Here is a 24,531-nt window from a genome sequence, read left to right on the forward strand (position 1 = left end):
GTTCAATGAATATCCAGTACTATTTCATCCAATAGTCTTGGGTAAAATGAATCCAGCAGGGTCCTAGTTTCAGAGGAGATCACAGTATCAGGGGAGGGACACTGGTAGGGAAAATGCTGCAGGAGCCCTTGATCCCACAGGAAGCTTGAGCCTCTTCTTTGGAGAGTCAAAGAAGGCTTTGGCAAGGAGGTAACAGTGGTCTGTTTTGGGTGCCAGAATCACAGCTCATGGTATGACATATTGAAACACATAAAGAACATGTTTCTAAGGCTTAGAGAAGAGAACGGATGCAATTGAGATTTATAAGGCAGGTGTCAGCATGATGGAGAGAGACATGCAGCACAGGGCAGGAGGCCTGGGTCTTCTCCCCATGCTACCACTCCCAACCTGTGTGATCATCAGCACTCCAGTCAGACTCCCCAGGCCTCATTGGACTACCCATTCAGTTCACTCAAACAATGAAACTCATGTTGCAGGCCCTCCTGTATACCGGGATACAGTCAGGTGGGGGAAAAGTGCCTCCCTGACAAATGCTGTCTGCACTGAGACCTCAGTTTTGAGTAGTTGTTGTCTCGGGGAAGAGACGCTTTGGAAGGAGAGCACTCCAGCCAGCAGGAGCTGCATCCATCCATTGGCCTAAACCTGGAGGTGAAGAGGTAGCAGTTTCTTTCAACTGCAGGATCAGAGAGGAATGAAGGAGGTGAGCCTGGGGAGTAAGCAGAGTGTAGCTCACGTAGGATGCTGTTAGATTAAGGAACTGGGTGACCTTTTCTGGCATAAGGGGAGTGAACAATAAAACTAAATAATGAGATTTGCTTGGCAATGTGAAAAATGGACTAGCAGTCAACAGGACAGGCAGGATAATCAGTGAAGAGGATAGAGGGAGAGAAGCTGGTGACTTTAGGATAGGAAAAGAGGGTGAGCAGAGCAGTTGCTCTATCAACTGAAGAGCTATTTAGAGAATGAAGTTTATATGACTTGATGATTATGAGGTGTGAGGGAAAAGGATACCTCCTGGGCTTATGACTTGTGTACCTGGGTAGATTATAGTGCTGTACACTGAGAAAGAAAACCCAGGAGGAAGAGCAGGTTTCAAAAGGAAGATGAAGGTCTCTAACATGAGTGGGTGAGAACCAGCTGACCTCTCCTAAGGCTGTTCACTATTAACTGGCCTTTTACATGCTGAGAATATCACACATTGTCACATTAATCTTCTCAAATGTGGGAGGTATTATTATGTGCCCCCAGAAAATGTGGAAGCTGGGGCTCAGAGAGCTTAATGCTTTGCCTAAGGCCTCTCAGCCGGTAAGTGGAGGAGCCAAAAGTTCAGACCAGTGTGCTAAGTCAGTGGTATTTCCTTTTATAGCACCTGTACTTTCTATTATATCACTTCACCTTCCTTTTAGCTCTAACACATATAATTCTGTGAAAGTAGGTCACCTGCAGAACACAAATAACTTTAGACTTTATGGAGTGTTAAATTGAAGGCATAAACTCCACTTTCCAATGCATCGTTCTCTCCCGTTTGGAATACTGCAGTTGCCGCCAAACTCATCTTTTGAATTTACTCTTCTTATTTTCCAAATCTACCCCATTTGTTGCAGCCAAAGTGACCTTTACGAAGTTCAATTTTGATCATCACACCATAAGTTAAAGACCTTCAATGTCTTCCCAGTTGCTATTAGGATAGACCAACTCCTTAACACACCTCGGGGATGTGGCCCCTGCTGACTGATCTACTTCATCTTGTGCCATTTTCTACCTTCTTCTCCATGCCCAGGCCACACCGGTCTTCCTTCAGTTCCTGAAATGCCCTGTGGTCTTCTCCGCTGTATGAAATTTTCTGTTTCCATATACCAGCTAACATCTTTTCTTCCTTTGTATCTCAGATCCCATTGTCAATGAGTCAGGTTCTGATACACTTACACAACACCTTGTAATTTCCCATCCAAGACTTCCACAGTTTGTATTTATACATGGATTTGTGCTGGTTATTTTTTCTCTCCCATTAGATTCCATAAAAGCAGTTATATAACTGTTTTGCCAGGCACATAATTGTCACCGACTGGCTATTTTCCAAGTGAATTAAATTTATAAATGAATGAAAGTGATTCAGGATTAGCTAATTTATATCTGGCTATTTATTTAGTATATTCTTGCTTAGAGTTGAAAAAAAGAACATTTTATTTTATTCCTATAAAATAAACTGAGTTTCAGTTATATACAACATTGATTTTTTAATACCTCAATAATATAGTATTTTCCATTGTATGTTACTATCATTGTTTTCCCTTTCTGAAGTCAATTTCGTTTGCTCGATAAATGAAGCTAATTCCAACAGCATAGGGGTAATTACCGAATTGACATTTTTTGGATTAAACCAATTGAACCAAAGCAATTAAAACTTGGGAATGGCAACTATAAAAGAACAATATGTCATCATGCAATGTACCAATGAAGGATGGAAATGTGTTATAATTTGTTTTTAAATATCCCATCTTTATTGCACTTGCTAATTAAATGAGAGTTTTCCATCCTAGCCTTGCTGAACATAATTTAGAATGTTCAGGGGTGATATTTTGTTTTGTTTTTTTCCTTCAAGAATGATTCTCTGCCATGTGACTCTCTCAAAGTCTAACAAATAAGACTTGGATAAGGCCTCAGGAAGCACACCACTTACGTGTCAGCCCAAGCCCTGAAGTGAAGGTGGGCAGGCAGTACTTAAAACTGGCTCCCAGGACTCTCGACTGAGCAAATGATTGCACTGTGGAATGGACCTCAGTGTGAGAGATTTTGTACTCTATTTTCTAGATAATAATGCTGAGACCCCCCGGAAACTGTCTGCTGAACGTTGACCATCACGATTATGTAGTCTTCCAATCTCTAAGAGCCAGTGGAGGGAATTAGATTACATAAATGCTGAACATTTCTTTGTAGCTTGAGCAGTTTATAAGTCTAAATGGATGAAGGGGTGAATTAAAAGTAGGTGGAAGAAGGCTTGCAAGTTAGAAGCTAAAGTTATAGTTTTTACAAAGGACAGGATGCTGCCCACTAGAGTGATGATTTATGATACAGTCCAGTGTCTGCCGACACGGGATCCTGGCCTCCCAGGACTCTGTGCGATTATTAGAGGGGTCCATAGAACCATGTATCTGTCTAAATAAATATTTTCACATAACATATATACCACCATTTTTAAAATCCAGACTATTACTATAAAATAGGAATTAATTTTTAAAATATTTCATAGTAACTTTTCACTTGTTATATATTTTCTCAATCAACACATATATATAAAAAATGTTGGTTCTTTAATCTTGAGGGGTCATCTTGCACTTAAATCTCAATAAACATAGTTATGGCTCCCATATTACAAGGTGTACAATTTTTTTTGTCTTCCCTGCACCTAGTATTTCTGAGAATCCTCAGATACCATGAACCTATCCTTAGTACTACTTAGTAGTCATTTGTTCTGGTCTGATGCCCTGGTCCCTATTCTCTGTACTCTACTGTCTCCTGAAGCTTTTTGATGCTGCAGCTCTCTCTGGTCTCTATCACCTTAAGATTGTCCTCGGGTTCTCCCTTTGTAACCCAAAGCAGAGATATCACTCCTATGGTTGTGGTGCATAGTGTGAACTTTAACAAAATCTTGAGGGTAATTTAAGAGAACTTAGTGCAGAAATAGGAAAATTTGAATTGGATATTCAACTTCATTACTACTAGTGTCCATTAATTGTGCCTGTTCACAGGGGTCCCCTACTACCTCTCTTTAGCATCCAGCCTATCACCTTGTTTCAGGTCTCTCCCACCTTCCACAGGAAATGTGGTTTCAATTTTGTCCTGCCTCCCTGGAATCTAGGCTAAAATCCCTCTCCCTGAACATAAATAAATTAGTATCTGTTGGTGATTGTTATATTCTGGCAGCTACAAAGTTCAGATTCCATTGAATACAACTTTTAAATTACAACAGTAAGTAACTGTTTGTCTGAATCTCATCATTACAAAGTGCAATTCTCATTTAACGAAGTCTCTTCCACCCCAACAATCTACTCCTAAGTAGGAGAGCTTTGCCAATCAAAGGGATGACTGATTTTTTTCAAAAAACTTTAGAACACAGATTGACCTTTAAGCAAGGCTCAAGGTCAAGATACAGACATGTCTTTCTCTTAGACTCCACAATCAGAAACCATTCCCCAAGCACATGAATGGCTGACTGAAGGTGTACCCTCTCCCACTCCACCCCCAGAGACTAGGCCTTTTCCCTTAACAAATTATATACACCATGTCCACACAAGAGATCTGTTAAAGAGTGATTTTTATACTTGAATAATTAGAAACTGCCACTACTGCAGCATAAGTACTGACTCAAATATCCAGTAACATGATGTTTATTGATTCAGAAATTAACCAGATTTCTATTGAACCAACAATCTGGGCACCTTTTCCTTATCTTTAAAATCACGTGTTTTTTGTTTGTTTATTTATTAATATGCTGATGACTAAAGTTTTTTCTAACTCCAAAATTCTCAGATATCTCTAAGTTACTTATAGATTGTCAATTGTCCCATTTTTCTCTTAACTGTCCTTTATGACATTGGTTAGTTTGACTTTGCATTAATTCCATTAAATTATAAAATAGAAAAAGAAACTGGATTACGTATGCTGTGGTCAAGGTCAGATAGACATTTGAGTTGTGCAAAACATTACATCTCAATCTTAAAATATCAGGTTATTAAAATATTTCTATGAGGTTTTCTTCTTAATCCCTTCATCTTTTTTCACTCAGCTCCCCAACCCCCCTCCCTCTGACAGCCGTCAGTCTCTTCTCTGTATCTGTGATTCTGTTTCTATTTTGTTTGTTAGTTTATTTTGTTCATTAGATTCCACATATCAGTGAGATCATGTGGTATTTGTCTTTGTCTGACTGGCTTATTTCACTTAGCATAATACTCTCCAGTCCATCTATGCTGTACAACCTATAATAAAGTGGTGATAAATGGTGATGGAAGAATTGACTTGGGGTGGTGAACACACAATAAAATATACAGGTGATATATTATAGAACTGTACACCTAAAACCTATATAATTTTATTAACCAATGTCACCCCAATAAATTCAATAAAAATAAATAAATAAACAAATTCTATATATTTTTAAATTCAGAAAATACACAATCTTCACCCAGCTACTGAACCTCACAGGTCATTAAAAATGTGTTTTGGAAAATTAGTCACTTGCCCCTTGTGATAGATGGTGATAGAATTAGGCTGAATCATATGTTTCCATCACTATATTCTTAATTTAAAGGATGGAAATTACCTCTAAAAGAAACCAGAGAGATTATGCCAGAGTGCAGAAAATATTTAAATTTGCAGTTTTAAAAAGATTAAGAATTCTATTTATAGTTGTAATTACTATTATGTATATGAGAAATAGAGATGAGAATGAGTCAACAGGTGTTTCCCAGATGAATCTGGAGACAAGTTATAGAAAGGATTTTATAAAAGAGAAGATTCTTAGGTTCAAAAGAGTTTACCTCATGCATAAACACAACAGTAAAGTGACCACTCTATGTGGCCTCAGTAGAACAAATACTTATGAAAAAATACTCAGTGGAAATATTTTGATATGACTGGACTAGATTATCTTAAATTAAAAATACATCAAAGAGCCCTGACTGGTGTAGCTCAATGGATTGAGTGCAGGCCTGTGAACAAAGGGTCATTGGTTCAATTTCCAGTCTGGGCACATGCCTGGGTTGCTGGCCAGGTCCCCAGTAGAGGGCACACAAGAGGCAACCACACATTGCTGTTTCTCTCCCTCTCTTTCTCCTTCCCTTCCCCTCTCTCTAAAAATAAATAAATAAATTCTTTAAAAATACATCAAGGAAATATAGCATTTTAGACTACAGAAAGCCTGGTTTACAATTTTCCAACAGGTTTTGAATTGTAATCTTGGCTATAAAACTTTAAAATACAGCGGCAATGCAAGTTAACAGAAGATAGGCATCTCTGCTTTCTCTCCATGCTCAACTGAGGATTTGCTGAGTACAGCAACACAGACATACAAATAGGTAAAAACAGAAACAAAAAATGAAAAAATGAATATTTGTATCATTTTTTATTTCCACACCCATAATAGAGACTTCTGAAAATGCCACAATGCTCCGCTCTCCAGACCCTGTGATGTAGGATTATTGTCACCGCCCTGCAGATTCCCAAATGCAAGTACTGTAAGGTGGAGTGCGTAATTTGGGATTTAAGAGCCAACTCCTTTGAGACTGAAAGACCTAGGGACAGTTGGCTGGTAACACAAGAGTAACTGGACCAGAACAACTCTTTATTCAAATGAAACAAGGGCTATCTACCATATACACACTGATTAGATTTTTCTTTGAGTTCATGCTTTTTAATACAAGTAAGATTTTTTTTAGTAATTTTTATCCATCTGGCTAAGGAAATTCCAAGTTTTGAGGTTATTGTAATGAATACACCTAGTCTATAAGTCTTAAAAGTGAAACAAATTGGCTTTTAAATACTTATAAATGAATGAGAATATGCTTGGATCATTACTTTCCTCTTTAGTTCCTGGCTATTTTTGATGAATGATTGGGAAATTTAGGTGAGTTTTATTTAAGTAGATTTGTGTATAGTAAGGGAAGTGAAAAAAGGGACAGCCAAAGGCTACTGAATTACTAGAAAGAAAACTAAAAAAACCAAGGTTCCCCTGCCACACTGCAAATGGAAAATAAAGGGGTACATTAGGTACTGAGCGAACATTACATGACAGGAACTAGGGAAACTGAGGCTCAAAGATGTCAGGAGATCTGCTCAATGTTATGTACTTGGTGGCGCTCAGAATGCCTGTTTGACTCCAGCACCCCCACTAACCTTAAAAATGGGCAGAAGATAAAATGCTGACAATTCGGGAAAATTTCTCATCTTTCCCAAATGACACTAATTTGTGGAAAATTCCTTTTCCATTAATTTGTGGAAATGCCACCCACCAGTAATGATTTGCTTCTTTGGTGTGAGACTTTGCCTGGAGTTTTCCCTGTAGGGGACCACATATAGAACATAGTCCTGTGAATGAATTAATGCAGGGGTGGGCAAAAGTAGGTTAATAATAATAAATAATATGATAATTAATAAATACAAAAATAAACTATGTTTTGCATACTCACAGCTGTAAACCTACTTTTGCCCACCCCTGTATTTTCCAAAAGCTAGTTAGGCTAGGATGAAGAGAAAGAGGGCACTGGAAGAGGGTCTGTGGAAGGGGGTGGGTGGGGCTGGAGAGAGGAACAAGAGAAGATTGGTGAAGGAAGACGGTGAAGGGTGCAGTGGAATTGGTCTGGGGGTCTGCAGTTCCCCAGAGGCTGAGCGCATTGCTGTAACGGGATTGTGCTTTAAAGTGTGGTCTACGGTGGTCTCGCAGTGGTCAATCCGTGCTTCACTGCCTTCGGACATTCCCTCTCAGCCTGTGTCCCATTACCAATAACTGTTTTGCTTTGATTGCATCTCAAAAAATTTCTTCTGATTTTTTTCAGAAGATGAACATCTATCTGAAAATGATACCACCTAAATATTAGATAATTTACATAAGCTTTTTAATCATGCCTTTTTCTCAGTTCACTTTTTTGAGACATCCAGAGAGATCTTAGCTGATGTCATCCAGGATGTTCTGGCTTGTTAGGCCCACTTGCCAGGGTTAAAAAGCTTCAGTGAGCAGTTCTTCCTGCTATTTTCATTGTACCATGCTTCCTTTACATCTCATCTACACCTGCTACTGAGGATCTTTGAGAATGTTTGTAATTATACTAATTTTTCATTATTACAAATGGAATCAGCTTTCTAGTATTTTCTTCAGTGTTTTTAATTATGGTGAATTATGGGAGAATTTTTTCAACTAACATTCTTCAGCATCATTAATCAAATGTCAAAGGATAACAGTGAAAAATCTGATGTGACATGGGAAACAGTGGCAGGATGACTTGAAAGGTCTTTTCTTGTTCAGATATACTGCCCACTAGGGTATTCACTTAAAATAACAGCTCTTTTTTTTCAAGTTCAGTGACATAAACTGCCTATCCACACAGACAGGATCTTTAAATGGCGTGGATTGTACAGTGAGGTTGATATGAAATTTATTCAGAAAGTCCTCATTGAATACCTACTGTTCACTTTCTACACTTAGAACCTGTTTGTTCTTGCCTCTCTTCTGGGGAGTAAAACAAGGCACCCACATAACATGTTTAGTGAACAACATACTAAACTCATTTATTGGTGAACTTTAGGGCTGGTTATCAGAGTAAAAGGTGAAAGAGTCCGGGGGATGACTGATGTAACCGAGGCTCTCCATATATATCCTGATAGAGCAGGCCTGGACAAAGCTAGTTTTGTGATTCATTTAATTTTTAACTTACTGCAAGGCAATTTTTTAATGAGGTCTGAAATTGGATGAGTAGATCTCCAAGGCTGTGTGTATGCGTTGCTATACTTCACTGAAATGACCAGCAAACAGTTTATTCTTTTGAGCGATACATACTGTTAGACCCTGAAGCAAAATAATTTATGGTTTTATGTAAATTATTACATAATTTTATGTGGACCCTTTTTTTTTCAGTATATTGTTGGAGAAAGATGGAGGAGAATCTTACCTAACCTTCACTCCAGTTCAGTTGTTGTCAAATTTGTGTGAAAACAAGAATCATTTCCTACAGTACTTGCAATACACACGGTGTCAAACACACCGAATAGAAGGCGCTGGGTAAGGCAGTAGGAGTCTGTGTTGTTAATAGATGTCCCAGCGGACAAGTTTAGGAAATACTACTTTAGTTCATCTGGGACGGGATTATAGGCTTTTTACCCACACTTGTTCACTCTCTATTTCTCTCCTTCTCCATTAAGACTTTTTTCCTATTTCTTCACACCCTTCTTTCCTCTGCTCCTTTTGGTTTAAACTAATGGAGGAAGCCAGCTCCCCCCACACTCTCTCTGGGCGTGCACACCAGCAGAGTGGATGCGCCCTTCCCTAATCTAATCATCAATGGGGAGTATGGGAGTGGGAGAATAGACTCACCTCTTTCCCACTTTGATGTTGTTAATTGGCTAAAATGTCATAAATCATGTCATAATACCACAGGTCATTGGCTAGCTATTAATAAAGGAAGAAAGCATAGGAAATCAGACATTGTTGAGTATAAACAACAGTAAACATAAGCTTGCTTGTTCCCCCAGGAGGTTACAGCTTCACATAGGAACCACCAGTCAGCCCAAAGATCAGTAGGGGAAGGAATAAAACAATAAAGGAGCAGGTAAGCACATGTGTAACGGGAGCCAAAGTGGCAACCATAGAAGCCAGTCAATCTATGGGGAAACAATGGATTGGTTGCCTTCCAACTGGAAGGCAAATCCACCAGAAGCCTGTGAACACTTGGGAAGTTGATTGTCTATTTTATAAAAGCTCCTGGTCTCCCCAGGCTCAGTGACACATGCTCACCCTGTTCTCGCAATCTCTCCATAGTAACTATGTGGGTCTACTGGCCAATGGCCGCATGGACTTCAAACAGGCCCCAGGGGAGAGCCTAGGTACAGTAAGGCAGCTGGAAATAGTGCTAAACTACCTGGATGGGGACTGAGACTGCTAGTGCCAGAAAAATGAACCAGAAACTCTGGACACTGGCCTTTGTTTTGCCCTTGCTAAAGACACTGTTGGAGTTTTTCCATGGCAGAACCGACAGAGATGGGGTACAGGGGCAGCGTTCCATCTCCACCTGAATAAATGTTGTCACAACACAAGCTCCCGTGTGTGGGTGCGTGAAATGCTTTTCTTGCAGCAATCCCCTGAAAGAGCCCTACTGCCACTGGTGAGAAAAAAATCACAGGGTAAAAAGGCTGCAAACCGCCATGCTCCTCACCAAGAGAGCGATGCAGAGACCAGCCACCCACAGCTGATCGGGCCGTTAAGAAGTTTTTTTTAATCATAAGAAGAGCTAATTTGCTTTAAAATCACTCTGTTAGGCTCCAGGCTGGCACAGAGTTAAACTTTTCCAGAGACCTCACTTTTTTGTCCTCTCCTTTCTACATTTTAATTAAGGGTTAAGGTGAAAAATCTAGTTCTTCTCTGTAGCGTGGCTCATAAGACAGAAGAGGAATTAATTTACACTGCCTGGTGTCAGGATGTAACATGATTATAGTTGGCAAAGCTATAAAAAGAAAATATCCAAAGCTTATTTTAAAAATATTTGAGAGAGGTCACCGTTAGAGCAGATGGATGAAGCTGAGTGCCTGATCATTTAGCAGCTCCTGAGCTAAAAGGACATTTGGGCCAAGATGTACATAGCTAGGGCAGCTTGGAGAAGGTCACCAAATCACAATTATAGCTTTCAAGGGGAAAGTTCAAAATGTTACAGTAAAATGCATATTTATTTGTCTTACTGTATTAAAATGACTAAAAGGTACGATAAATATAGTGGAGTCAACAGTCAGTTACTTCCAGGGAACGTAATGTTGGGTTTCCTTTGCTGCATTCTTAGGGGCATTCTCTCCTTTGTTATCAGAAATGACATTCTATTAAATGCAAATTTATTTTATATTTTAATAAAATACTGCAAAGATAAAATGTAGCAATAAAGTCTAAAATTAAACCAAAAAACTTAGAATCTTTAAACAAAAGTTAATGTCTTAACTATATTCAATGCTAATGGCTGTGTCATTGCAGATTAGTTGAAAATTAAAACTAACATAACTGATAAGACCAATAATTAAATTATAGATAAAATTATACCACCAGCAAAAGGACTTTGCTTCTGTGTTACTTTGGGAGAGAATTTTAAGACATCTGAATGTGTGTGGTCACAGATTAGTAGTTTTACTGTCTATATATATTATGTGATAGTTAATGAGAATTATAAAGAAAACAAAAAGTAATTTCTATTCAAAGTTGTGCATATTATTTCAATCATATGACCTTCATTTTTAAGATTCAAAGTTGACATAAGGTTTTCATATTAGATAAATGCTTGAGCAGTGTTTTGAGTTTGGTTTAACACCAAGGAAAACATGTAGTTCAATGAAAGAGGTATTCTTGCAGAAGTGACTCATGCATATGGTAGATGGCGTAGCAGGTGAGTTTTACATGGCTTCTGGGTCCCCTTAAGTTTATATCTAGGTATTTCTATGCTACTGTAATCTCTTCTAAACTTATTAGTGTCTATGACTCTAGAAGGGAGGTAATGTAATGAAATCATTCATATCCCATGTCTTCAAATCACATATAACAGGGCTTAAATCCTAATTTAGAGAAACTTCCTAATATCTAGAAAACTTAATTTGTCACCTCATTTGAATTATGGAGATAATCTCCCCTACCTTTTATCTCTGACATTTATGGTAAGGGTTAAGTATAACAGCTTAGGTGCTTTGGCTATGGATTTTGCATTAGGAGAGTAGTTAAGTACCCACTGCTCCCCCCCCCACCCTTTTTGTTTTTATCAGCCCGTGGGCCACAGGCCACCATGGATGTGCATCTCGATACCCTTGGGGGTCAGGAGAGCGCAAGCAACAGCAGCAAGGGAAGCAGCGGCACAGGAGATCAGCAAGGTCACTACCGTTGTGTGAAAAATAACATTGGGATTGTCATGCTTAATTTTCTATGGGGTGGTTGTCTCCTTCCTTTGCATTAGCCCCACAAAGGACTGTCTTTGGGCCTGTTCCGGAGGTGCACAATGACCTACAATGTCTGTATAGCTTCCCAAAGCAGCCAGTGATGGTCGTCAGGCTAGATACAGTGGCCTAACCTAACCCCTGGTAGGCAGGACTGAAGCTCTGACTGGTTAAGGTGCTGTGTTTTCACTGCCTTCACAGGTGGGGGCCTTAGAGACCACCCGCCAAACACAGGCTAAACCTGACAGCACCAGGGAGAGCCAGGGAATATCAAATAACAACCAATCTTGTCTTGGGGGCAAGAAGGTTTTAGGATAGAAAGAGATGACAATGGCTGGCAAAGACAACAGAATGCCACACCGGACATAGCTCCAGCCTGGCAGCGTTAGTGCTACCATCTCAGGCAGCATTTGCCATATCACAAAGCCAGTTCACCAAGAGCAGCTAATTAACACTGACTGTGGCTGGGCATGCTGTGTGGTTCGTGACACCAATAGATTTTATTGGCTGTTATTGACCCTACTGGTGAGGGAGAGATTCCTGCCCTGGGGGTATGGAGTTGGCTAAACACACAATGCTTGACAATGAACAGATGAGATCGACAGTAGTTTGCTAGCCACATATATTCACAACCCAGGGAGGACACCATAGGTCATTCGGGCTACACGGGGATTGTACTCAGGAACAGAGTAAATAACCAGGGGTTATAGGAAGCAAACTGTAGTAACAAGAGGGTGTGGTGCCTCCTGACTCCAACAAGAGGATGTAATCGGCTTGTTTGAGTAATTACACAGGCTGGCAAGGAATGGAAAAGTGCTGCTCAGGAATAAGCAGGAATTATACCTGATCGCTTTGATTAAAAGGGTGTTATTTGGCCAGAGTACCTTATCTATGGGAGCAGAGCGGAGAGGCAACATTTGGAGCACTCTCAGTTTTACTAGACGTCAGGGCAGCATGTAATATTAAACGTTAATTTTAGGCCTTACTCCACACAGAGGAATAAATCCTGCGGATTAATGTGAAAGTGAATGATTTTACTTTGAATCATGAGACTTGTTTTTTGCTGTGAAGGAAAAATGGAGCTCTGTGAGTTAAAGTCAGTTCTGTTAAAAATTAATGCAGTTACATTACAGCACATTGTTTTTTGTGACTGCATAAAGTGGGTATCTTGATATTACTTGGATACGAAATTATCGAAATTTAGCTAGAGCTTTCTTTTCTGGCACTATGAAACACAATGCCTTTTTAAAAGCCCTGGTACACAACGCCCTAAAATGTAGGATAACATATTTTCAAAACTCTTTTTAAATGAATGTTTGTATTGGCAAATAACTATGAGAATACTTTATAAACCTAGACAAACAAGAAATACAAATCTAGAGGCAGGCGAGTGCTATACTCAGAGGCTCCCTGAGTTCCCTAATGCCTCTGAACTTCTGTTTTAAGGAATCTGGTGTTAGGGACAAGGGAGGAAACTTAGGACCCACTCAAGGCAGGGAATCAGATTGGGCTCCCAGAATACAACTTAGACTGCTGAAGAGTGACATATTTAGTCAAGGGTAGCATGGCAAAATCCTAACTTTCAAAGAAAGACAGCAAGGATACTTGTCAGTCTTAGCCTTGCCTTGGGTAGAAAAGAGGAAGAAAGCACTATTCATAATTTATTACCAGAAGTAGAACCTCACATGTTTGAAACTGTGTAGTCTGAAAAATTACATGTTGAGAACTTAAAGCTAACCAATTTGGTAGTGACCCCAGATGCTTATGTAGAGGAAAACACTTTAATTCATATCTCAGGTAACTTCAAAGAAGTTTTTCAAAAAACATAAGCTCAGAACCCAAAGTCATAAAACATGCAAGGAAATAAGCCACTGTGAGAGAGATTTTACTGAAACAATAACAGAATCAGACTATAAAGAATTCAAATGTGTGAATTAAATCAAGTTTAAAAACATGGGCTTAATATATTTGAAAAAAATAAATGAGGGTATTTTAATTATGTGTGACTAAAGAATAAGATACTATACAACAATGAGGCAGGCTTGAAGAAGAGCCAGATTGTCTAGAAATGAAAAATGTAATTAGAAATGAAAATGTTGTGTATGCCTAGAGAATCAGATTAGACACAAATGAAGAGAGAACTAGTGAATAAAAAGATAGACCTGATGACATTATGCACAATGCAGTACAGAGAGACAGATGAGCCGGAAAATATGAGAGAAATGTGAGAGATTTGGTCGATAGAATGAGACTATTTATCTCATATGTCTAATTGAAATTCCCAGTGAAATAACAGAAAAAGGATGGAAAGTAATACTCAAGGAAATAATACCTGAGACATTTCTAGAATTGATGAAAATCTCAAATTTAGGTATCCTAACAGATACTAAGAGGGGGAAAAAAGGTATCTAGGTACCTTGTAAAATCCTCAAAATATACCAGAAAAAAGACTATATAAACCACAAAAAATGACAATTATATCTCAATGTATTGTTCAGGGTTCGCCAGAAAAACAAAACAAATAGGATATACATTTATCTATTATAAGGAATTAGCTCAAGGTGTTATGGAGGTTAAGAAGTCCCAAGGTCTGCAGCCAGCAAGCTGGAGACTCAGGAGAGCCAATAATGTAATTCTGTTCCAAGTCTGGAGGCCTGAGAAGTGACAGAGCTGGTGACATAATCTGAGTGTGAAGGCACTGGAAGACTAATGTCCCAGTTCTAAGACAGGCAGAGAGAGCAAATTCTCCCTTAATCAATTTTCTATTCTATTTAGGCCTTCAATGGATTGGACGATGCCCATCATATCGGTAGGGCAATCTGCTTTACTCGGTCTGTTGATTCAAATGTTAATCTCATCCATAGACACCCTCACTGCCACACCCAGAACAATGTTCAAACAGTACCTGGGCACCCTGTGGCCCAGGCAAGCTGACGCAGAAAATTAACCATCAGTCAGCAAGCTTCTTAACAAAAACGGAGTAAAGTAGGATGATATTGTGACATGCTTTTAGAAGGTAACATAAACCTAGAGCAATATACCTTGCAAAAATAAGGATAAAATAGAACTTTTCAAACATAGAAAAACCAGTGATTCTCCCAAAGGAATTTCTAAAGAGAAAAGGGTTCCTTTTATCTTAGAATTGGAAGATGCCAAAAAGAATGCTGTGGAAATATAATGGTAATATGGATATAGAGAAGAATGTAGTTCTTAAAAGATACATGCTGAAATATTTGGATGCGAAGTGTCACATTATCAGCAGAGTGTTTTCTAATGTTGGAACACAAATTGTATGTGTGTATGTGTTTATAGAGAGCAAGTAATTAACAAACTTTTAACAATTATTGAAGTCGAGTGAAAGTTAAACATTGTCCTTTCAACTTTTCTGTATGAAAATATTTAAATACAAAGTTCAAGGGAAGATACTATAACTCAAAGCTGTTTATTTAATAATCTTAGAATTTTGTCATAAGTATACTTTCCATGTTTTTTCCATGACTGACAATCTTCCCGTCAATGTCTAGTTTTCTGCTGTTTCCTCTCTGTGGATTTTCTAAGGCCACTGGCACTAGTTCAGTGACCGCATCGGTGGTTTCGCCCTTTGTTACAAATCACGGCGTATGTGTCAGTATGGGTCTCTATTTGCTTCCACTTTTCTACTCATCTATCCTTGAAGAATACCATACTATCTTAATAACTAATACTCTATAATGATTCTTTATTTTGAAAGTGTAAGTCCTCAAAACTTTATAATGAATCTTTATATCTCACAGTATAAGTCCTCCTTTTCCCCCTCTTTTTAAAGTAAGAAGCTATTCTTGGTGTGTTGCATTGACATATACATTTTGTAATCAGTTTATCACTGTTATTATGGTGGATTTGCTTATAAAACTTCCCTTTTTAATACCCTTCTAATGGTTCCCTTCATATCAGTTCTCTTTTCAGACAATTCATCTTTTATATACTTTTATTATATGACTTGAAAATTTTTATGGCTCCTCAATGCTCACAGGAAGAAGTACAATCTCATTTTTAATAGTATTCATTTTCTTTGCAACTTGGATTCTAGTTATGACTATGATCTGACTTATTTTTCCAACCGTATATGACATAACACTATTACAATCCGATGTTTCCTTTTCCTTTTGGGGAGACTTGCTTTCACACTCCGGATTTAATGGTTCAGCCTAACTTATTTTTCTGGCTTGGTAAGCCTTTTCACTGTCTTACCTGCATAAATTCCTTCCAAATATTAAGGTCTAATATGTGTACTAGAGCTTCTGTGAAGTCTCTCTTAATTGCCCCAATTAACAGCTTACCAAAGCCTCTGCTTTTGTGGAGTTTACAGTCTAGTGGAAGGAGACAGACATTAGACGGCAAGTGCAGTCAAAATAAGTCCTATGTGTTAAAGATATTAATTAAGTCCTAGGGGAAAGTAGAGCAAGGTTAAAGGGATCAGGAGCTACAGGAGGAGACACTTTTTCAACGGGGCGGTCAGCATGAGCCTCACTGAGAAAGCAGAGTTTTCCCACAAATTCTGTGACTAAGAATTGTTTTTCGGGCATCATGAAGAAATTGAGAATTTTAATCTTATTTTAACTATGACAGAAAGACTTAAACATGTTTTTGTTGCTCCAAGTGTATGAAAGTTTCACCCTTAGGAACAAACTCTGGTGAGTGGTCAGGGGGATGTGAACTTCTAGGACAGGTGGCCTATCTGGAACAGACCTTGCAGAGCAGCCAGTGTGGTATTTGTGTGTGAGTGAGTGAGTGAGTGAGTGAGTGTGTGTGTGTGTGGTGGGGGGATTGTAAAGGATTTTTTTAATGCTTCCTCTCTTCTGAACACCAAGTTTCTGGTAATGTATCAATGTTAATCTCTTTTGGTCTTTATAATTCACATAAGAAGCTTTTAAGCCACATCAACACTAGAATTTAACAAGATAATTGGTGTTTATAATGATAATCTATTATAGTGCCTATAAATTAATATTAGTGATTTCTAAACAAATTTTATCCATGTGGTTTATCCATATCTGTTGGTTTGTTTGGTTCCAAGGTAAGTAAAATAGGTAATATTAATCTTACTTTTAATAACTGTGGGAATTTAATTAACAGAGAAATCTTATTAAGTCACAAATGCAGGCAATGTGGGATTCAACTTCAGGAATGTTCACTTTCAGTCACCCAAACTTTCTGTTGCTCCATATATACAGTTTAACACACATCAGGACTAACTTAAGGGCTGTCATCCCAAGGGGGCATTCATGTAGTTTAGTAATGTCATTGCTCAAAGCTTTCCTTTGAACTCTTCACTTGAAAGCTTTTCTTCTGAACATGCGCAAGTCTAAATTACATAACGAGGCTTTGAAAAGAACGTGAAGTCTGCTTGGTACAAAGAGGTGGGTGATCAAAAGGGACATAGAGCCTTTTAACAATGATTGTTTTTCCCTTACAGTTGACATAAGATATTATATTAGTTCCAGGTGTACAAATAGTGATGAGACATTTATGTAACTCAAAGTGGTCACCCCAATAAGTCTAGTATCCCCCTAACACCACACATTGTAATAACTGTGTATGGTGTTGTAACATAGTTTTTAATTCAAAACTGTTTACTGTAAAATGTTATTTTTTAATACAGTATTATTATATATGAATTCGAAGTTCGTGTACCAGGCAGAGTCATTTCTAGGGTGACCAAGTTGGTCAGAGTTAACTTCTCCTTTTCTCCTTCCTACTGATGTCACTTTAAAACCACAGTCTGATTAAAAAAGGAACCGACTTCTCAGGTCTTGCGTTTGAAGCCCCCTGCACAGACAGGCTGTGCTCTTTATGAGGTGGGAAGGGTGCAAGCGCATCACATGAACCTCAAAATTGTATCATCGTCTCACTAGTGCCAAAGCAGCCCTTGGGCTTTTGTGAGCTTGGAGAGTCTTGGTGCTCCTTGTGAAACTTAGGAACGCTGTGTCCAAATGGTCGGAAAAGGGCAAAGATGAGACATGGATGGTCTGAGAGCAGTCTCTCCCTGGAGTTGGCTTACTTGTTCTCTGGAACCCCACTCTAACGTTATGTTCCCTGGGCAGCCCCGGCCTGTTTTCTCTTGCAATTAACCGCCCCCTCCTCTGTGCATGGGAGTAGCTGCCTGGCCCGCAGTCTTTCCAGTTCTCAGCTGAGGCAGGGGAAGTCCTTTCTTATTACGGCTAATTCCACAGAAACTAGCACAGTGTTTTGCACAGAGTTGGTGTTAAATTACTTAACTTTACTTAAGTATTAGGGTCTGCAGGTTGCACTGTAAGGCCCTTTCAAATTTAAATTCCTGCAATAATGGGCGAAGTTTTATGGTCCTTTTGGGAAGTTGCAAGGGGTCAAGAGAAGCCCTTGTCAACCTAAATGCCAACAATTCTTAATGTATTAAAGAAGTTTTTCTAGCAGGAAACTAAGGAGAGTAGGATGACCAGTTAAATGTGCCCGGACTCTCAAGGGGGTTACATGGATTAATGCAGTTAATGTCTTTGTCTTTATTCATATCAGCCCGCAGTATTATTCTGAGTGATGTTATCTTAGTACAATAGGTGTCATTGTGTCGGACAGGTAGGTATTCAGATTGGTCCATTACTTTACCTGGGAGATTATGAAAATCAATTGGGTTTTCATTTTGAACTTTACAGGTTTAAGGTATCAACATTTTTCTGTGATAAAAATTGCCTCCAGAGGCCCACCATGATGGGTGGAAGGGTCTATTGGAGTCATTAGCAAGCAAGAGCCTGAACATGACAAAAGTCTGTGTCAGCGGACAAGAGGGAGACTTTCCTCTGGCACAGACTTGGATCACAGCAATGCCATGTACAGAGAAACTTTTAAGAAGAGGAAGGTCTCTAAGTTAAAAGTATAATCTTTATATATGTACACACATTCCATGTAAGCTCTGTTTGGCCTAGAATGGTCTTGATACTTACGTGAATAAGAGATATGTTAAAAGATTCACATTTTGGAGTGGATAATTTTACTTTATTTGCAAAGAATAGGAGTTGAGTTCAAGAACTGTCACTGAAAAGATCAGAATATGTTTGATCTCACCAGACTGGGGATCCCTTTTTGTAGCTTCTGGGCCTAGCACAAAGCCAGGCACTTAATAATTCAGCAGGAGCTAATAAATGTTGACTGGGTAAATAACTATCTGTTTCTGTTGGTCCATGTTGAGAAGGAACTGTTATAGTTCTTTGTTTGGAAGAGGTTTGTATGTTCCAAACAGTCATACAAAAGAATGATCTGTAGGCAGAGAACTAGAGAACTCTGGCATAAGGTATTAAGGTATTAAAAGTTGGAAAGACAGTTATCAGCTAAGACCAGTGTGTGTTGGTATCTTTTTCTCTGTGTCTTTCGGCCAGGAAGAACACTGACTGTCCAAAATGCATGTGTTCCTTCTTTGTTACTTTAAGCGTTTTTTCAGATAGCCTGACTCATACCTCCAAAGAACTACTTTAGAGGGTAAGAAGTTTATTTCAAGTCGGACATGCAGAATAAGTAGCTGTTCCACTGTGGGAGATGGGGAAAGTGCTCTGGATCCAGAGAGTAGAAAAGAGGTGTCCACCTCCTTGCAGGTTTGGATTAAAGTAAAGTAGCTTCAGAAAAGAGGCCTGGCTGGTGTGGCTCGGTGCATTGAATTACTGGCCTGCGAACCAAAGTGTCACCAGTTTGTTCCCAGTCAGGGCACCTGCCTCGGTTGCCAGGCCAGATCCCTGGTTGGGGACACGTGAGAGGCAACCACACATTGATGTTTCTCTCCCTCTCTTTTTCCCTTCCCCTCTCCTTAAAAATAAATAAATAAAATCTTTTTTAAAAAAAGCTTCAGAAATGAATGAGTATGAGCTAAAAGTATGGAGTGTCTCAGTTGGGAAGAAAATAGCTTGCAAAACCTATTTGTTTAAAAGTGTGCTTATATAACATATACTTTTCATAACAGGCTCTTTTGAGCCCACTGGGAGTTGACTAGTGATTTTTTTAAATGTATATATTCCTCCAGTGCTCCATTTAGCTTAAACATCTTTGTCTTCTTCGGTGGTGCCGCTGTTGCTTCGGAGACTGCAAAGAGGCTGGATTGCATGTGTGTATATGCCTCTGTAATGGTCTTTTGTTAAGGCATCCTGAAATTCGTGTATCTGCGAAAGAGATAGGAGTTTGTCACATGCCATCTTAACCACATTACCTTGCTGTGGGCATGCAAGGGCTTCTGAGGAATCTCCAAATGTCCAAATGGTTTCAGCTCCTGTAAGCAGCCACAGTTGACAAAGCAGAACTCATCCAAATTTCTCTGCTAATTCTGTAGAAGAAAAAGGGAATTCCTGGTGAGTCAGCTGTCTTGGTTAGCAAACATAAACTTAGCTTTTTAAGCTCAGAATTAGAAGAACCTGCAAGTTAATCTCTCTTTTGTTTTTTTTAGCAGTGTTTCCTCATCTTCCTATAGGCTATACACTTTTTAAATGACACAAAGCATTTGGAGAGAGCAATTTGCATGTATGTCAAGCACAGGCGATCATTGTTACTTAGGATAGTAACAGACAAGTAAGATGACTATTTGGAAGACAGAGAAGCTTTTAGTTAGAGGTATGCTATTTTTGGTTAACTTACCAAAATGTTATTTTTAGAGCCTTTCTGTGCTAGAATATCTGTGTATTCATAATTTTGCCAGGTGACTATGTTTTAATTCTTTTAAATTACAAAAGTAACATGTGCATTATTACAAGTTAAAATATGTAAGAAGGTACTGAAAAATGGTGAATATTCTACTTGTTCTCACATCCCCAACTAGGATTTTATTCTTGTACAATGTTGAAATCACATTATATTCATTATTGGCTCCCAACATACACACACTGTACATATTACTTTTTAAACTTGTTTTATTTCAAAATCTATCATGGACACATCTCCATAGGTAGATCTAATTGGATTTAATACATTCTGTACAACAGCTGTATAATGTTCCATAACATAATATATACAGCTTTCTTAACCATTTTCTCCTTTATGGGCTTTCAGAATACTGTCAGCACTGCAATAATCCTCCTTGCCAGGGAATCAAATGAACCCGGTTAAGAATCACCCACTGGGGTCATATGCTCCTGCCAGTGACCTCTACGTCACAGACACATTCTGTCGGGAAGAGCAGATGGCTTTTCACTGCAGCAAGCTTCCTCTCCCCATAGTCCTGTGGGACCGGGCTGGGTGAGTTGTTCGTCTTGTGGTGGAGCGTGACGTCCTGGTCACGCAGCATCAGCGCTGGGCTCTGAAGGGAAGGTGGTGCTGAGTGGCAGTTGAGAAATGACCAAGTGAAGCTCCAGAGAAGAGCAGCCTGTTGCTTGGCCTCCCTGCATATCCAGTTTTGTTTTTTATCTTAAAAGGAGAGTTAATGAGCTAACTTTGACAAACTTTTAGTTTTGTGATGAGCTTGTTCTCTAACACCAATCCATAAAAGAACTAATTTAGAAAAATAATAAAGGTAAAAGCAAAAACAGCAGCCAAAAATAGCAGCCAGCAGCAAAGAAACCTTGAAATAAACTTGGAGCCCAGAATCTTTCCTTCCATGTTGATAGCCTGTTCTACAGGCTACCTTTTGGAAGTTTTCTTTCAATACACAAATGCTAACTCTATACTCCTTCAACATATCCCATTTTGCTAAAAAACAAAGAAAGAAACAAACAAAACCCCATCTCACCCATTTACTTAACATAAATTATATAGCATATAATTATTTTTCTTAATTTTTTGTATCTGTTTGTATCTTCCACTTGAAGATTTTGGACTATCTGGCCAGTAGTAATCAAGGTATTCATGGAACTGCTCCTCCAGGCTTAGCATAGTTGTAGTTTCACAGGAAGGTTTTCACAGAAATTAACATGGGATCATGGCCATGGCTTCGGATGTGCTGTGAATTGGCTGAGGACAGAGCGGAGGCCTGCAAATGAGGTCTGTTTCCAAACTGGGGTCAGGTACTGCTCCCAAGTAGAGAAGAGATCTCTAATTGAAATCCACGTGTCACGGGGGTGCTCACAAGATAGCAACATTTATTTATTTATTTATTTTAAAAAACAAGGTTGGGCAGAATCTGAACTAGCTATTGTGTGGCTATTTATACATATCTCAGAGATTTAGAAAATTAATCCCATGGTAATCCACGTCATCTTGCTTTCAGAGTAAACGGCCACTGAATTTACCTCCCTGGATGCTAGATTAGCAGCTGTGCAACTTTAAATACGTCACTTAACCTCCCTGAGTGCCAGTTTCCACATCCACACAGTGAGGGTTACTCCTCACTACCTCATAGCTTTTCTCTTAGAAAACTCGTTTCCCTCTTAGAAAACTTAAGAGGTTTTCCAATAGGAAGATATTTCCAGTTAAAGGGGATACTAGGAGAATGGTGGAGTAAATAAAACTTAGTGAGACGTGAACAACAATGCCGTATGAATCAGTGATGCTGTATGAGTAATCAGCCCCATGGTTTTATAGTTACAAAGAGTTTCTCTATCCTTTATTTCATTCATTTTTCACAGGAATCCTGTGAATCAGTCAGGCCATCTTTTTATACTCACTATATAGGGGAGGAACCATGACTTAGAGAAATTAAATGGATTAACCAATATCACCTTGTAAGCCTGTAATGTTCTTTTTGACTGATAGCCCAGTGCTCTGTACATTAAAATTACCCTGTATTGTCAATGCCAGGCGTTTGGCAAATATTAAACAGAAATCTAACTCATTCCAAAATTGTGTCTGAAAATCTAGCATTGTCCTCAAATTTTCCATAATTCCTAAAAAGATGAAGGCATCTGGAATATGGGCTAGATTACTTCTGGATTCTTCAGGCCGACACTGAGCTCAATGTGCATGTCTTGAGTGCTATAGACCAAAAGAGTTGCATTTTTTGTATCAAATGAACCGTATTCTGTGACTATTTCCCTTAATTTTTAGCATTTTCTGAATTGAAGTTAACTGATTGGAAAGGGCTTTCTTCCAACTACAAAGAAAAGTTTGATTTGCTCTCTATAGGCCCAAGTGCACATATTTCTGCCCCCAAGTGCCACAAATGATCATCATCTCCATCCCTTGGTTGACACGCAGCACACTCTGTGTTATGGTGTTATGTGTCTTTGCATATATTCCTTCATTCTTCCTTTGAGAGTGCAAGTCCCCGAAAAACAGGGGATATGCCATTCTTCGGTGCTCTGAATGCCCAGCTGAGAGCCTGACACTTAATGGCTTCTCAACAAATGCGTGTTCCTGCTCCTCCTACTCTTGACATAGTGTTCAGTGTTGACTTCTTAGGGAAGATTCATTAGAAAACATCATATGATACAGAGAACATTTTGATGGTTGCCAGAGGGGAGGGAATTGGAGGAATGGGTAAAAAAGGCAAAGATGTACTTAGTTACAGAATCTTCATGGGGATGGGGAATATAGTCAATAATATGTAATAGCTATATATGGTGTCAGATGGGTACTAGATTTATCAGGATGATCATAAGTTATATAAATGTCCCGTCATGTGGTTGTACACCTGAAATTAATATATTATTGTACATCAACTGTAATTTACATTTTTTAAAGGTTAATGAAAGAATACATCATATGAAAGAGTTTTAGAATAAAACTCTCTGCTCCTTCCTTCCCTGTACAGTGAATGATCTCTTGAGAATCTTTTCATAGAGACAGACAGATGCTGGGAAGATAAAGGTTGCTTAGAAAAGCACTAGTAATTACCATGTCCACTTGAAAGCAAGAGAAGATTGTACAGGTCCTACTCTCCCCAACGTGAATATGCAGCATTGAAAATTGGGTCTAAGAAGAGAACAGATAGAAATACACAGCTGTCACTGGGAGGAAAAGCCTTTGAGATAAAATTTAATTTCTTATTTCTAAAGAGTAGGAACAGCATGTGTTTTGTTTGCTCCCACAAATTATAGTGATTTGGTTTCAAACTGAACAAGTACCCAAAGCGAATCCTGGCAGGCAGAGTCTGTGTGAGAATGGTCAGACAAGTCAGTGTTCATTTCCTTCCAAGCCCCTTTTGGCTGATCCTTCCATAGAAAGGCAGAACAAAAGGTAAGAGATTACTGCACCCTAAAACATCCAAGTGGCTCTGTTTGCCTCAGGGGTTATCTATAGCAATCTGGCTCACACTGAGAACTTCCTGCTCCATTGAGCGAATGTGCAGTTGGAAACTCCAGCACCAGCACAGTGAACATAGATGCGGGATGTGATCAATGATTAGATTTTCAAGGCTGTTGTGTATTTGATCAACCCATGCCTTTCAGCCACGGGTGTGAACATTTGCCTCAGAATAGGCTCATCCTTTTCTCTATGTTCACATCCTATTTGTAGAAGTTGCTATGAGGACAGATGCTTCAGAAATGACTGATGTGGAGGCTGTGGTCAACAATTTTGCATCTTCAGCGAGGGCAGGCCGCCGGAATGCCATCCCAGACATCCAGGGTTCCGCTGGGACAGGCGGAACGTCAGAGCTGCCCCTTGAACTGGATGCCCTCTCCATCAAAGAAGGTAACAGCAAAATTCTGTTAAAATCAGCAACACTTCTCTTAATTCTTTCCTCTGAAAGTCTCCCTTTTAAGTGTGTTTTGGGTTGGTTTTTTTTTTTTTTTTACTGTTTACTAGAACGTTTCAGCTTTTGTTTAAGGCTAAGTAGATTTTTCAGGCTTTCCGAAAGTGGACAATTTCATCTTTCTATCTCATGGTGTATAGGTGGAAACTGAACATTTATTTATTCATTGGATGTGTATTATCATGCATAGTGCTGGCGACTGGGCATTATCCTTTCCCTCAATGAACTTATAAAATTAATCAAGAAGT

General features: G+C 39.0%; 1 protein-coding gene across 5 annotated transcripts in view; it reads left to right on the top strand.

Annotated features, from left to right (window-relative positions):
* PKIB (cAMP-dependent protein kinase inhibitor beta) overlaps nucleotides 1–24,531 on the top strand; it is a 76,655-nt gene that overhangs the window by 48,187 nt on the left and 3,937 nt on the right. For 4 of the 5 annotated variants that reach the window (XM_045188732.3, XM_053914230.2, XM_024551848.4 and 1 more), the window contains one exon: nucleotides 24,046–24,222. In XM_045188732.3, coding sequence (XP_045044667.1) covers nucleotides 24,054–24,222 — 169 coding nt within the window. In that variant the 5' untranslated portion in view covers nucleotides 24,046–24,053. Of the gene's footprint in view, nucleotides 1–11,499; nucleotides 11,605–24,045; nucleotides 24,223–24,531 lie in introns of all 5 variants that reach the window. The other variant, XM_045188729.3, reaches the window with a different exon arrangement.

Source organism: Desmodus rotundus, chromosome 11 (genome assembly GCF_022682495.2).
Source record: "Desmodus rotundus isolate HL8 chromosome 11, HLdesRot8A.1, whole genome shotgun sequence".
Taxonomy (NCBI): domain Eukaryota; kingdom Metazoa; phylum Chordata; class Mammalia; order Chiroptera; family Phyllostomidae; genus Desmodus; species Desmodus rotundus.